General features: G+C 35.2%; 1 protein-coding gene across 1 annotated transcript in view; it reads left to right on the top strand.

The window, feature by feature from the left end:
- The window catches only part of ECPAS (Ecm29 proteasome adaptor and scaffold), a 148,605-nt gene that overhangs the window by 38,199 nt on the left and 97,250 nt on the right, over positions 1 to 13,156 (top strand). Inside the window, 4 exon segments of the mRNA XM_020972446.2 lie at positions 1,824 to 1,954; positions 5,286 to 5,402; positions 7,127 to 7,245; positions 8,048 to 8,197. Of these exon segments, the coding sequence (XP_020828105.1) occupies positions 1,824 to 1,954; positions 5,286 to 5,402; positions 7,127 to 7,245; positions 8,048 to 8,197 (517 nt within the window).

Here is a 13,156-nt window from a genome sequence, read left to right on the forward strand (position 1 = left end):
ATCTTTCACACAGTTGCCAAAATCTTCCTACTGCTTGTCTGACCATGTCATTCTTCTTTTTAAGAACTTTTTGTCTATAGGATAAAATTTAAGTTCCTTAGCTTAAAATTTAAAGCCCTTTTCAATCAGTCTTCAGCTTACCTTTCCCATTTGTGTTCTATCCACCTCTCACATACTATGCAAGCTTATCAAACTAGACTACTTACTGTTTCCCAAACTTGGTAATCCATTGCCTTCCTCAGTGTTTTTGTACAAGTACTGGAATGTACATGCCTGTAATACACTCTTTTCTTTCATCATTTGTCTTTTTCAAGGGTCACCTCCTTCTCCATGTTTTGTCAGTCCTTTCCTAAGTTATCCTCCAGTTGCTAGGAGAGGACTATTCAAGTTATTTATATAAGTTATGTATACTTACCCTGCTTGTATATACTTAGATGGAGGAATACAGGGGAACAGAAAGAAACTTCTGGGTCTGATGACTTTGCTTTGCTTTGTCTTTCCAACACTTTGCTTATAGTAGGCACTAATTAAAATGGATTGGATGGTTTTAATAGGACAGATTAGAGGGCGTATTTGGGAATCTCAGCCTTAAAACATCTGTCCAAAAGTCCTTAGAGCAATAATTCACAATCGTAGTTGAATAATAGCCTAATGCTTCAACAACAGTTTTCTTAAGCAGTGTAATGAAAGTCTCTATCTTTGTCACACTGTCTCTCTCTCTCTCTCATACACACACACACACACACACACACATATTTGTGTATATACAGGATAGGATAGGAAGTATACCTGCAATTCATTGCTGGAGAGAACTCCTGCCAGAGGAAATATCTACCAATTTAAGTCAGTAGTTCTTTCTCTACTATACCATGCTGCTTCTTATTTGTGTATGTTCTACTAGGTTTTTTATTTCATCCTCAGACCCAGTAAAAGAAATGACAAGAACCTGCATGTGTGGTTATGTTTGTGTTCATACATTCATGCATACATTTTAGCACAGGTAGAGAATATGAGGAAATCAGAGAGCTATTCTTTAATGGCATGATTCTGAAGAAGTTGAAAATCACTGCCTCAGATCCACGTAGGGCTATGGACCTATCAATTAAGTTTTCTGTGAAGTGGCTCAGCTACCACTACTCCAGACTCTTGGTGAGATATAGAACTGGTTTGAGGTTCTAAGGCAGTTTTGGGGGTCTTTGTCATCTTCCCCAAACAGTAATAAATCTCTCTTTTTTTCTATTATCTCCTGAACTTAAGGGCTGTATTCCACAGAGTTAAAAGACTCTTATACAGGCTTAACGACAAAGATTTCAAAAGGCCTTTAGAGTTTAGAATAAAGAAAGAAGATTGGGAGTTACCCTTCTTCCTTTCCTTTTTAAACAGAACTTGGTGACTATGTTGGATCACTCTTGGATGTGAAAGGATCTTAATAGTTGAATCAGAGTCTAGTTATATGATTATGGGCCCTGAGTCATCACATTCTGACTGCTTCTCTTGCTGGCTTTGAGGATGGAGTAGAACACTACGTTGGTTCTCTGTCTTGTTATTTTGGTGATGTGTTCACTTTACAAAATTGTAGTGCCTAGATTCTTGACACTTGTATTTATTAACTGACACTCCTTTATTTTTCTGTACTTGTGTATATGTATTTTATCAGCTATCCTAATCAACATTCTGATTCTTCATTAGTAGTTGGCCTTTGCTTAATTATTAGTGATAATTGATAATTCAATGAAGAGGGTTAGGGGAAAAAAAACCAATCCTGACACTTGAATTTTGTGATTTGCAATATATTTATACTTTTTTTCCTTTTCAAATTACAGATCAACTTGAGCGAGTCTTCTTACGACTTGGTCATGCTGAAACAGATGAGCAGTTACAGAATATTATCTCTAAATTCCTTCCTCCTGTTTTGCTCAAACTGTCTAGCACACAGGAAGGAGTACGCAAAAAAGTAAGTGTGCTATACCTGTTGGTAGAACAGTATGTCTGATTTGAGTACTTGATTACATTGATATGTATTGTGAGATTATTTTTCAGATTCTATAATTATCTATTCTCTGTGGTTTTAATGACTTGTCTAACCTTCGCTTATCTAGCAGGCATTTATTAAGTATGTACTGCAAGTTTAATTGCTGCTTTCTGGAATACCTGTGCTCTGGTAGGCATGCTAGCACTTTTACATATAAAGTAGTTCATTCTGGGAATGATTCACCCTGTCTAAAATTGTATCCCTGTTTCTTCAAAAAACCAAAACAAGCATGCCTGGGAGGAAACAGTTCTAGTCCCTTGCAATCCGTGATAAATAGTGAGTGAGTTAAGCTGAACTCTTTATATAACCTGGACATTAGCCAGGGTTTAAAATTTGAGATCATTTTGAATAACCATTTTGACACTAAGTGATGGATATATTTTACCTGCAAAGCAGGATGTTGCCTTACAATTTTTAATGTATGTGAAGTTATATTAAGGAATTATAAACTCTTGAATTAAGGCCAAATCATTTAATTTTTAAAAATCTTTTTAATGTATATACATATATATATTTTACTTTTCAAGGATTAATGCTTTACAGTATACAGAAAGAAGTTCAGAAGTGATCAAATCCAACCCATACTTGAAGAGACCTTTTTTCTCTAATGTCATTGACAAAGATCATTGTTTTACTTTAATATTCTAGTGATAGGAAATCACCATTTGTGAAGATAGCTAGTTCCAATTTTGGATAGCCCGGATGGTTCGGAAGTTTTGCCTTTATATTGAGCCAAAATTTCTGTCTAGTCACTTTGTCAGAAAAGAAATTATAGTCTGCCAGGACCTGTCTGGAGTGCTGTGCTACCCCTCAGTTGTTACTGTTTCCTTTTCTGAGATTTTCAAAGACTATCATTGGTCTTTGGTTCTAGAATAGGTTCTAGAATTTTGGCAGGAAATTGAAGTCAAGAATGTTGGCATGTGGTATGAAAGAAACCTCTCTTCTCTTGGCTTTTTTGAAAATTAGGACATTTCCCTCACTTTAGCTGTGTATCACATTTCTTAATTTTCATGATTTTTCAGAATTTCATTGGTTTAGAAATTTCATCTGCTCTTTCAGTGGCCTGGAGTTCAATCCATTGGACTATGATGACTTGCATCCTTAGGGTGCCTAGGTGCTCTTTTATAATCCTTTTACTTACCTTGGATTTATTCTTTCTTAATTTCTATTTTCTTAGGGTAGCTAGGAGAAACAGTGGATAGAGCACCAGGCTAGAATCAGGAAGGAAGACTTTAGTTCACATCTAGGTAGCCTCAGACATTTACTAGCTGTGTGACCCTGCGCAAGTCATTTAATCTCTGACTGGCTCAGTTTCCTCATCTATAAAATGAGGATTATTATAGCACCTTCCTATTAGGGTTGTTGTAAGGATCCAGTGAGATAATTATAAAGCACTTAGCACAGTGCCTAGCATGTAGTAAGCACTATCTAAATGTTAGCTGCTATTTTAGTATTAATGTTATTATTATTATTAACATTAACCATTTCTGTCATTTTTTCCCATTCTGGAGATTAGATTCATTTTGACAAACTTTTTAAAGCATTTACTCTGTGCAAGACACTGTTGTAGGTGCTGGGGATACAAAGGTCACTGACCGTTATTGAGTTTATCTGCTATTTGAGATGATGTTGCGTGTGCACACCAAAATAGATAAAAGATAATTTGAGGAGGGAAATAGTCTGAACAAAAGGCTTAACATCAGAGGTGGCAAATGAGCCTTAAGGAAGCTAGTAGTCTACTACACGATGGGTCCTTTGACTAAAGCAACCATTGAAACAAAGCAGCATGCCACTGAAGAATTTTGCTGGAGGAGTGGCATAAATGGTATTATCAAAGAAATGTGTGACTGGAGAAGGAGCTGGGCCCATCATGTAAGGCAAGCAAGTGATAACTACTGGGTAGTTTGTTTGTTCCGTTGGTATCCATGTAATATCAAGAGATTTAGAGGTGGCCCCCAGCACTTCTGGTGTCTCTTATGGGTACCTTGGGAAGTACTAAACACATAAGTGAAATAATAGAGCTTTTGCAGGATAACGTTCCCAGTTCCTTCAACTGAATCATCTTTTGAGCCCCTTTTGCTTTCCTGGTCTCTCTGGTCTTGACCTGCTTCAGATTATCAGTGTCTTTGCAAAGAGACATTCCAGGCAGCCTATCCTAGAATGCAGCATAATAGATTTAGTCTGAGTAAGGCAGAGTACAGTGAGATGATTGCTTCTGTAGTTCTGGATGCTATATCTCTCTCTGAATCCTGAGGACTGAAAAGTTTGAAAAATAAATCCAACCATAACAGGTATGTACAGTTCAACAAAACAAGTTCCTGTCTTGGCCATGCCAAAAATGTATGTCTCATTCAGAATTTTAAGTCTATCACTTCTAGCAGGAGAATCAATGGAACAGACTAGACAAGGGAGAATCAGAAATAATGGAACTCAACATTCTAGTGTTTTATAAGCTGGGAAACATAAATTATGTAGGAAAGTACTTCTTGTTCAGTAAAAACTGCTGGGAAAACTGGTGAGTAGTCTGGCAGAAATCAGCCTTAGACCAGCATCTTAACACCATGTTCTGTAGTATAGGCAGCCCTGGATTCTGTATATAAGAAGGTCTGAAGTCAATTTTTGCTTACTCTGTGAGGGTGCAAATTGCTCTCTCTGCAACTTAGTTTCCTAATTCATAGAATTGGTGATAATAACACTTGTAGAACTTATCACACAGTTTTTGTGAGAAATTTGTTTTTGAAATTGTAAATTGTTATGTAAATTTAGGCTATTATTCAGTCTTCTAGATCAAAGTTGTTAAACTGCATGGAAGCTAGCTAGGTTTCCTTGTGAGTATTAGTTTGTAAATTAAGCTGCTGATTGAATTAACATTTTACCTATAAATTTGTATAAGAATATTCTTTCTGAATCTAGTCCCATTCTCTTCTGTTTCTAGTTGTACTCTCCGAAACTTGACAACATAGTTTGTTTCTAAGCGCAAGGATGGTGACAGAATACAGTTCTTTAGGTCTAAGTTTGTTTTTTGCTGTGATCCAGAAAAGAAACCATACAGAAAGGAAAGAAAAATGTTAACACCTATAAGATTCATTCCTAGTTTGAATACCGTTAACACTTAACAATTACTATTTTTTAGAACCCCTCACTCACTTAATTGAATTGTTGGCTGATGTACAAACCAAGTGAATTTTTTTATACTAAATTTATTGATGGTATAATAATTGAGAATTTGAGAAATTCACGCTTCTTTACTCAGGTCATGGAGCTATTGGTCCACCTGAATAAACGTATAAAGAGCCGTCCAAAAATACAGCTTCCAGTAGAGACTTTATTGGTTCAGTACCAGGATCCTGCTGCTGTTTCCTTCGTCACAGTGAGTGGTTTTCTTAGAGTGTTCATTGGCTAATAATGTTTTCTTAATGTATTACAAAACCTGAAATTTGAGCTTAGATTTTTTTTTTAGTTAAATTTACAAGATACTTTCTGTTTAAGCAATATTCCAATTTTTGGTGAATACTTCCCCAGAGAGATGTCCTTAAAGAAAACTCTGAGAGTAGGTCATTGAGGGGCATTATACAGTAGAAAAGGGAATTTGAATAAAATAGGTTGTAAGATTCAGGAGAATTATGTATTAGTCGTAAAATAAGTTACTTTTTCCTTAGCAAAAGAAAAAAATATAGAAAGAGTCTTAGAGTATAAGTATACTTAAAATAGGTGACTGAAAATAATGAAAAATAAGAATGTAGAGGGAAAAACAAGAAAGGCACAGTTTGGTTTAAAATTTTTTTGTGTATCTTCCATCCTTATCCTTTTGGTATTTTAGGGGATTTTTGAAAAACCATCTCTTACTTAAATAAGGGTACAGTAGTACGCAAAGGCTTACATATCAAGAAAGGTTCTTGATAATGAGATTCGGATTACACTGTTTTCTGAAGAAAAGTTAATGATTTTCGGAGTGTATATGTAAACAGTTTTTTATACCATGTAATAATACCAGGCCTTGCTACAGATGTAGTACCTTTTTTATCCAGGAAGGTCCACGTATTAAGTGGACCTTCTTCTGTGTGTTTTTAGTCAGATAAGCTGCTCACCTTTCACCACATTACAGATATATTTTGCTCTAAGTACTAGATGTTGCCAAAAAAATTGTGTCAGTTTAATTTTAATAAATCAGATGGTCATCTTTGACTCTTCCCTTTTTTTCACTTGCCACATCTAGTGTTTCACAAAGTCCTACTGACTCCATGTCTGGAATATCTCATCTATTTCTTTCCATTACCACCATTCTAGTTCAGACTATCATTAACTCCGAGGTGTTTCTAGTTTTTCCTTTCACTAATCCACCCAACATACTCTGTCAAGTTCTCATACAGAAACATCTTAAGTGCTTCCCTAATGCCCACCATAGAGAGCTCTAGTCTATCTTTTGAGCCTCATTTCTCATTTACATACTATATATTTCAGCCAAACTGTAGCACTTTATTTCCCCAAATAAATCTTGGTATTCTTGGTTTTTGTTTAGGTGCATCTATAACTTAAGGTATTTTTAAGGTAGGCTTGTTCTATTTCAGAAACAAAAACAAAAATGTCAGCTTTATATTGCAGAAATTGAATACTATATGGTTAGGTCTAGTAACAAGAGTTCTTTAATAATATTAGAGGTATATATGAAAAATTGTTTGACCTGGAAGAGTTAATGTAGTTAACAAAGATCTAATGAATCTGCCTCAGTTTCGCTATGCAAACAAGCTGTGCATGAACAGGCTGTTCCAAAAGTCATAGTCTAGTTTAAAGCTGAATTAACTTAAAACTGTATGTAAGAAATTTATAGTGTATGAGAGCTTCAGATTGTAACTTTTCCTCAAACCCAGCAGTCCAAGTATCTATAATTCAGTAATGGATTGGTGTTTTTTTTCTTCAAATTTAATATTTGACTTAAAATCTAGAAGCAAAAATATTTGGGAAAGGGAAGATGTGTTGCTAGCAGTTTCCAACAAATTTTAAACTTAGATTTACTGCCAAAATTATAAACCATGTGTTTTGATTTAAGTCAGATTTCATTTATTTTGGTACTTGGTTTTCTCCTTTCCTTTACAGAATTTTACTATAATTTATGTTAAGATGGGCTATCCTCGCTTACCAGTGGAAAAACAATGCGAACTTGCCCCTACTCTTCTTACTGCAATGGAAGGGAAGCCTCAGCCTCAGCAGGATAGGTATGGTTTTTCTTGATTACTTCTGTTTGTAATAAGGTCCTACATTGATTTAAAATAAGAACTATGTACATTTGGTTTCAGTTAGGAAAATTTGAAACCCCTACCTCTTTTAGCTGTCTCACAACTATATATTAGGTAATCTTTGTTACCTCTTAATGTTGTTTACTAAAATTCTGAATGCCAACATAATCAGAGGTGTGCAAATTCAGCATTCTAGTGATGTGTGTATTTTGAAGCCTTTAATTTCTATAACTACTAAAATTGTATGTGTGGCATGGCGTTTCATCAAACTATTAGTCACTTATAAAACAGCTTGTTTCTGAACATGGTGCTTTTGAAGGATAAAATACTGGGAACATTTTAAATGAGGGGAATTAGTTCACTTTTCATTGTCACTTATAGATCTAAGTTAGATGAATGACTTGAAATTTATGAAGGGAAAATGAAGTTAAATAGTGCTTTCAACAGATCTTTCAGTAGACAGCTGACTCACATGAGTCTATCTGAAATTTAAAAAAAAAAATCCTCCGAGGATGACTTTTAAAAGTCATTAAAAAATGATTATATAACCCTGAATGCCCTCTTCAGATTATTTTATTTTTAATTTTTATAATATTTTTAACTGCCTAATACCAAGTGTAGATGAATATATTATTTTGCCTGAACACTGCCTGTCTTTATGAGAAGAATTGTTACTGCCATGATGGCCATTTGTTAATATTCTATTTGTTGCTTCGTATCTTACGTACTAAGTATACAAAGTTATTTCTTAAATAATTGCAGTAAACAATTATCTTTTCAGCTTAATGCATCTTCTAATACCAACCCTTTTTCACATGAAATACCCTGTTGAACCGTCTAAAGCAGCTTCTCCGTTTAATCTTGCTGAGAAACCAAAGACTGTACAGCTGCTTTTGGACTTCATGCTAGATGTCCTTCTGATGCCTTATGGGTAAGTTAAAAACTCCCACCTCATTTTTTATTGTTTCTTCTTTAAATATCATTTTAAAGGAATATCAAACTATTCCTGCCATATGGATTACTACTACATCTAGATAGCTCTGACTTCTCACTTTTGAGTTCCATTTCTTATATCTGTAACTCCAACTCTGCTGTTGCCTCAAACTCATCCTGTCCAAAAAAGAACTCATCGTATTGTTTGGACCATTTCTGTTTCATGATTCGTTATTTCTGCTGATATCATTGCTCTTTCTGTTATCTAGGGTTTACAAACTTATGAGCATCTTTGGTTTCTCTGTTTAGTCCCGTATCTAGTCCATTCCCATGCTGTAATGCTTTTTTTTAACCATCTCTTCCTACACTATAATATTCTTACATTACCTACATAGAGTTTGATAGGAAAGTACTTTAAAAACTACAAAGGACTATATAAATTCCAGTTGTTAAGAGATTTGGAAATATCAATATATTCACAACTATTTAATAATAATATTATTATTATAACTTCATATTATAATAATATCATGTACTTTATGTATATAGGTGACATCAAATTATGTGCTACCCTGAAAAATACATTAAACAGCTTCTCTATTTTGTGAGATATTTCTCCAGTGATGTCATAATGTCATTTGGACTCAATAGGTATAAAATATTTAATGTATACCAAAGAAAGATAAAGACTCAAGACTTCCAGCTCAGATCTAGAGGTCATGTTAAACCAATGAATGAAGTTGATACTTAAAAGTACATTGCTCTAGGGGGCAGCTAGGTGGCGCAGTGGATACAGCACCAGCCCTGGAGTCAGGAGGACCTGAGTTCAAAGCTGGCCTCAGACACATAACACTTAACTAGTTGTGTGATGCTGGTCAAGTCACTTAACCCCATTGCCTAACATAAGCCCTCCCCCCAAAAAAAAGGAAGGAAAAAAAAGTACATTGCTCTTCTGCAGGCAAAATATATCAAGCATAAAGCTATCAAAGAGAAGACTGTGGTTGTTTGTCTAGTCACATACTTCATCCTGAAATCAAACTCAGTGGGAAGAACATGCTTAAATCAACATCTAATGTAGTTTTAACATGCACTTTCAGAATGATAAAATGGACTATAAGAGATCTGGGAAAGTAAATGTTGATGATAGGTACACATCATTGGATTTATGGAATGTAACTGAAAGATTACCTCAAGATAGAACCTGTGAAACAGCCAAGTTTCAAGAGTAGAATCAAAAATTTCTCTAAGAACAACAGCCCCATGGCCTCAGCCAACAATTTGTTCACAAAAAAAGTACAGAACAAATGATTGAATCATGTAATTTGGCTAGAGAAAGAGAGGGGTTTATGATGGCAATTCAAGACCAGGTTATTATCATCAGAAATTACTGATGAATTGTCTCTAAGGAGCCTTGACCTTAGTGATCAGTGTAGATTATGCAAAGGAACAGCAGAATTTGTAATACATCACTGCAGGCTGAAAACTGGCACCTATGAGATACCTTACAGGGTATCCGCTAGACTTATATATCGAAAGCTCACTCTCTTCCATGAACTAACAGATGTCAGATCTCTATACTATAATTCAACAAATAAGCTATAGTGGAACCAGACAGAATGGTTGGCCACATTTGCTTGAATATGTTGACCCATAAAAATTTTGCTCAACTTATATATATATATTTTTTAAATCAGCAGAAACCACCTTTCTCCGCCACCCCCACCCTATCATCAATTGAGAATGAAAGGAAAAAACCCTGTAACAAACATGAATAAGTCAAGCTATTGGCCACATCCAAAAGAAAAAATATATGTGTGTGTGTGTCTGTATATATTCATATATACATACACATATCTATATTCACATATACATATCTTATTCTGTACTCTTGAGTCTTTCACCTCTCTAGTCAGAGGTAGTAGCATGTTTCTTTATTAGTTCTCTGGAATATGGTTCATCATTAAAGTGATCAGAGTTCCTAAGCCTTTCAGAGTTGTTTGTCTTTATAGTATTATTGTCATTGTAAAACTTGTTCTTTTCATTCTGCTCACTCCTCTCTGTATCAGGTCATATAACTCTTACCAGGTTTCTTTGAAACAATCTATGCCATCATTTCTTTTAGCACAACAGTGTTCTGTTACATTTAAATACAATGACTTGTTCAGCCATTCCCCAATTGATGGGTGCCTCCTTGGTTTCTTATTCTTAGCCATCAAGAAAATTGCTACTGTAACTATTTTTGTACGTCCTTAGAATTTGTTTTACTTAGGACTGATCTCTCCCTTAGGCTACTCTTCCTCTAATTCACCATTTTCTCTTCTCATTTCCTTATTGAGTGAAATACATTTCTATACCCACATATTTGTGGATATGTTCTTTCCTCCATTAATCAGTTCAGATGAGAGTAAGGTTCACGTGTCAGCTGCTACCTCCACTTCTTCCTCCTTATTTGTATAGACTTCTACTTGTGCAATCCAATGATGAGTGAATTTTCTCTTTCTTTCCCTACCTTTCCCCTAGTTTATTCCTCTTCCCCTCTCTTTCCATTCTTTTGAGATGATCAAGCCATACTCCCAGACCTTCTGCCTCTAATTATTAATTCTGACTCCTACTATGACTCTTGATAATATTAGGGTTGAGAGGGAATATATCATATATTATCTTATACTAAAATATAAGAAATTTATCCTTGTTTAATCACTCATTGTTCATTCATGTTTAACCTTTTTATATTTCTCTTAATTCCTGAATTCAAACTTCAGAGCTTCTACACAGCTAAATTCTTTTCATCAGAAATGTTTGGAAGTCCACTGTTTTATTAGAGGTCCATTTTTTCCTCTGTAGAATACTCCGTTTTTCTGGGTAAGTCGTTGTTGGATATAGGCCTATATCCTTTGTCTTCTGAAATATCATATTACAAGCTTTCTGTTCCTTTGTAGAAGTGGAATATTTTCTTTCTAACTGCATGCAGTATTTTTTTCTTTGATCTGTAAGCTCTGAATTTTCATTATAATTTTCCAGTGAGATTTCATTTTGAGATTTCTTTTAGGAGGTGGCCAGTAGATTTTTTTTCTCTTCTGCTTTGGTATCTGGTTCTCTGGATAATGTTCTTTTAAGATTTCTTGAAATATGCTATTCAAACTCTCTTTTTGTTCATGGAGTTCAAGTAGTCAAATGATTTTTTTTCTCTTCAATCTGTTGTCCAAGTCAGTTGCTTTTGCTGTGAGATATCTTAACAATTTCTGTCTTTTTTTCCATCTTCTGATTTTGTTTTTAATGTTTTTTGTTGTCTCATGGAATCATTGTCTTCTGTCCATTTGAATTTTCAGGGAGTTTGTTTCTTTAGCAAGGTTTTGTGTCTTTTGTGCCAAGATGTTAATTCTCTTTCCAGTTCTTTCTTATATAACTCTCTAATTTCTTTACCAATTTTTTTCTTTTAGCACTCTCATTTATAAAAACATTTTAAACTCTTGTTTCATGTATTCCAGAAATTCTAATTGAATTTTTGACCATGGTATATTTTACTTTGAGTCTTTCCTTGTAGATGTTTTCAAGTCATTGTCTTCTGGGTTTGTGGCTTTTATATCCCTGCAGACATTATAGATTTTTATGTTGGGATTGCTTTTTTTTAGGCTTCCATCCTACTTTATGATTTTGAACTTTATGTTAGCTCCATGCTCTACATACTTCTAGAGGGAAGGTTTAGATTTTACCTGGGCTGATCCTCTTGCTGTTTTCTTAGGATATTAGGTGTTGTGTTATTCTAGGCTCCTAAAGACAGCTCAGGCTGGGGACCTGCAAGCTTTCAGTGTTCCCAAAGTAGCCTAATCCAGAGCAAAGTCTAATCACTGTCCTCCTTGTTCTGATCTCTGCAAGTTCCTGACCTGAGTTTGAGTGTGAACAGGTAGACTGCTGCTGCTAGTTCAAAGTGACAGAACTATAGGCTTCCTTTTGGTCTGGTATTTCTGCCCTGGTTATTCCTCTGTTAGTGTCAGACTGGAATAAGAGCTGTAACTGAGATTCTGTTGATCTCCTGGGGTCTGAGCCACATCGCTGCTGCTTGTATCTAAATTTGCAGCTAGCTCAGTACATAGCCCATCCTAGACTGCCACCTCTCGTTGCAAGTTTTCTAATTCTGCTGTGTATCTGTGACCTGGAGCTAAGGTCAAAGCTGCTAGTTGCCTCCTATTCCTGTACTTTGAACAACATGGTGGTGCACTGATAGGAGTCTGGGACATCATTGTGCCCTTGGATTTCCTGATCGGGATTTGATCTGGAGTATCTTCTGGTTCTTTTTGGAGGAGTTTTCTTTATAAGAAGTGGGAGCATTATATACATCTTCCTGCCATTCCTCCATATACAATTGAATACAATACACATCAGAATATGAGTGCCTCAGGGAAGGTACAGTAAGTACATATTGGGTATCAGAGAAGGGATTATACCACCTCAGCGAGGGAAATTGGAAAGCCTTCATGTAGGAGAAGTATCTTTTCCTGAAAGCCTCAAAGTGTTAAGTTCAGGCAGCACTTATTAAACATCTACAGTTTATAAGGCTTGAAAAGTTGAAAAGACAAAAACCAGTTAGTCTCTGTCTTTAAGGAATTTATATTCTACTGGTATAGAAATATGGATAGGATTTGATAGAGAATGGTTTGAAGAAGAGTATAAACAATGGTACAAGGTTGGGAAAATGAGAGGACCATACTCAGGAACATAAAATAGTCCAGTTTGACATAGGATACATGATGCCAGAATCATTTGGATTGAAATGTAATTGCTACCTTAATGGCAGGGAACATTTTTTTCTCAAGTGTGGTAGTGTTGTTCAGGCCGGGCATGGAAAAAGGCTTTTTTCCACTGAATTATTAGTTGAGATTATTAGTAGAGATAAGTCATAAACAGGATGAAAAAGCATTGTTATAATAGACTACTTATTGGGCTATGGAAATAATTT

The sequence above is a fragment of the Phascolarctos cinereus genome, unplaced genomic scaffold (genome assembly GCF_003287225.1).
Source record: "Phascolarctos cinereus isolate Bilbo 61053 unplaced genomic scaffold, phaCin_HiC Scaffold_4;HRSCAF=312, whole genome shotgun sequence".
Lineage (NCBI taxonomy): Eukaryota > Metazoa > Chordata > Mammalia > Diprotodontia > Phascolarctidae > Phascolarctos > Phascolarctos cinereus.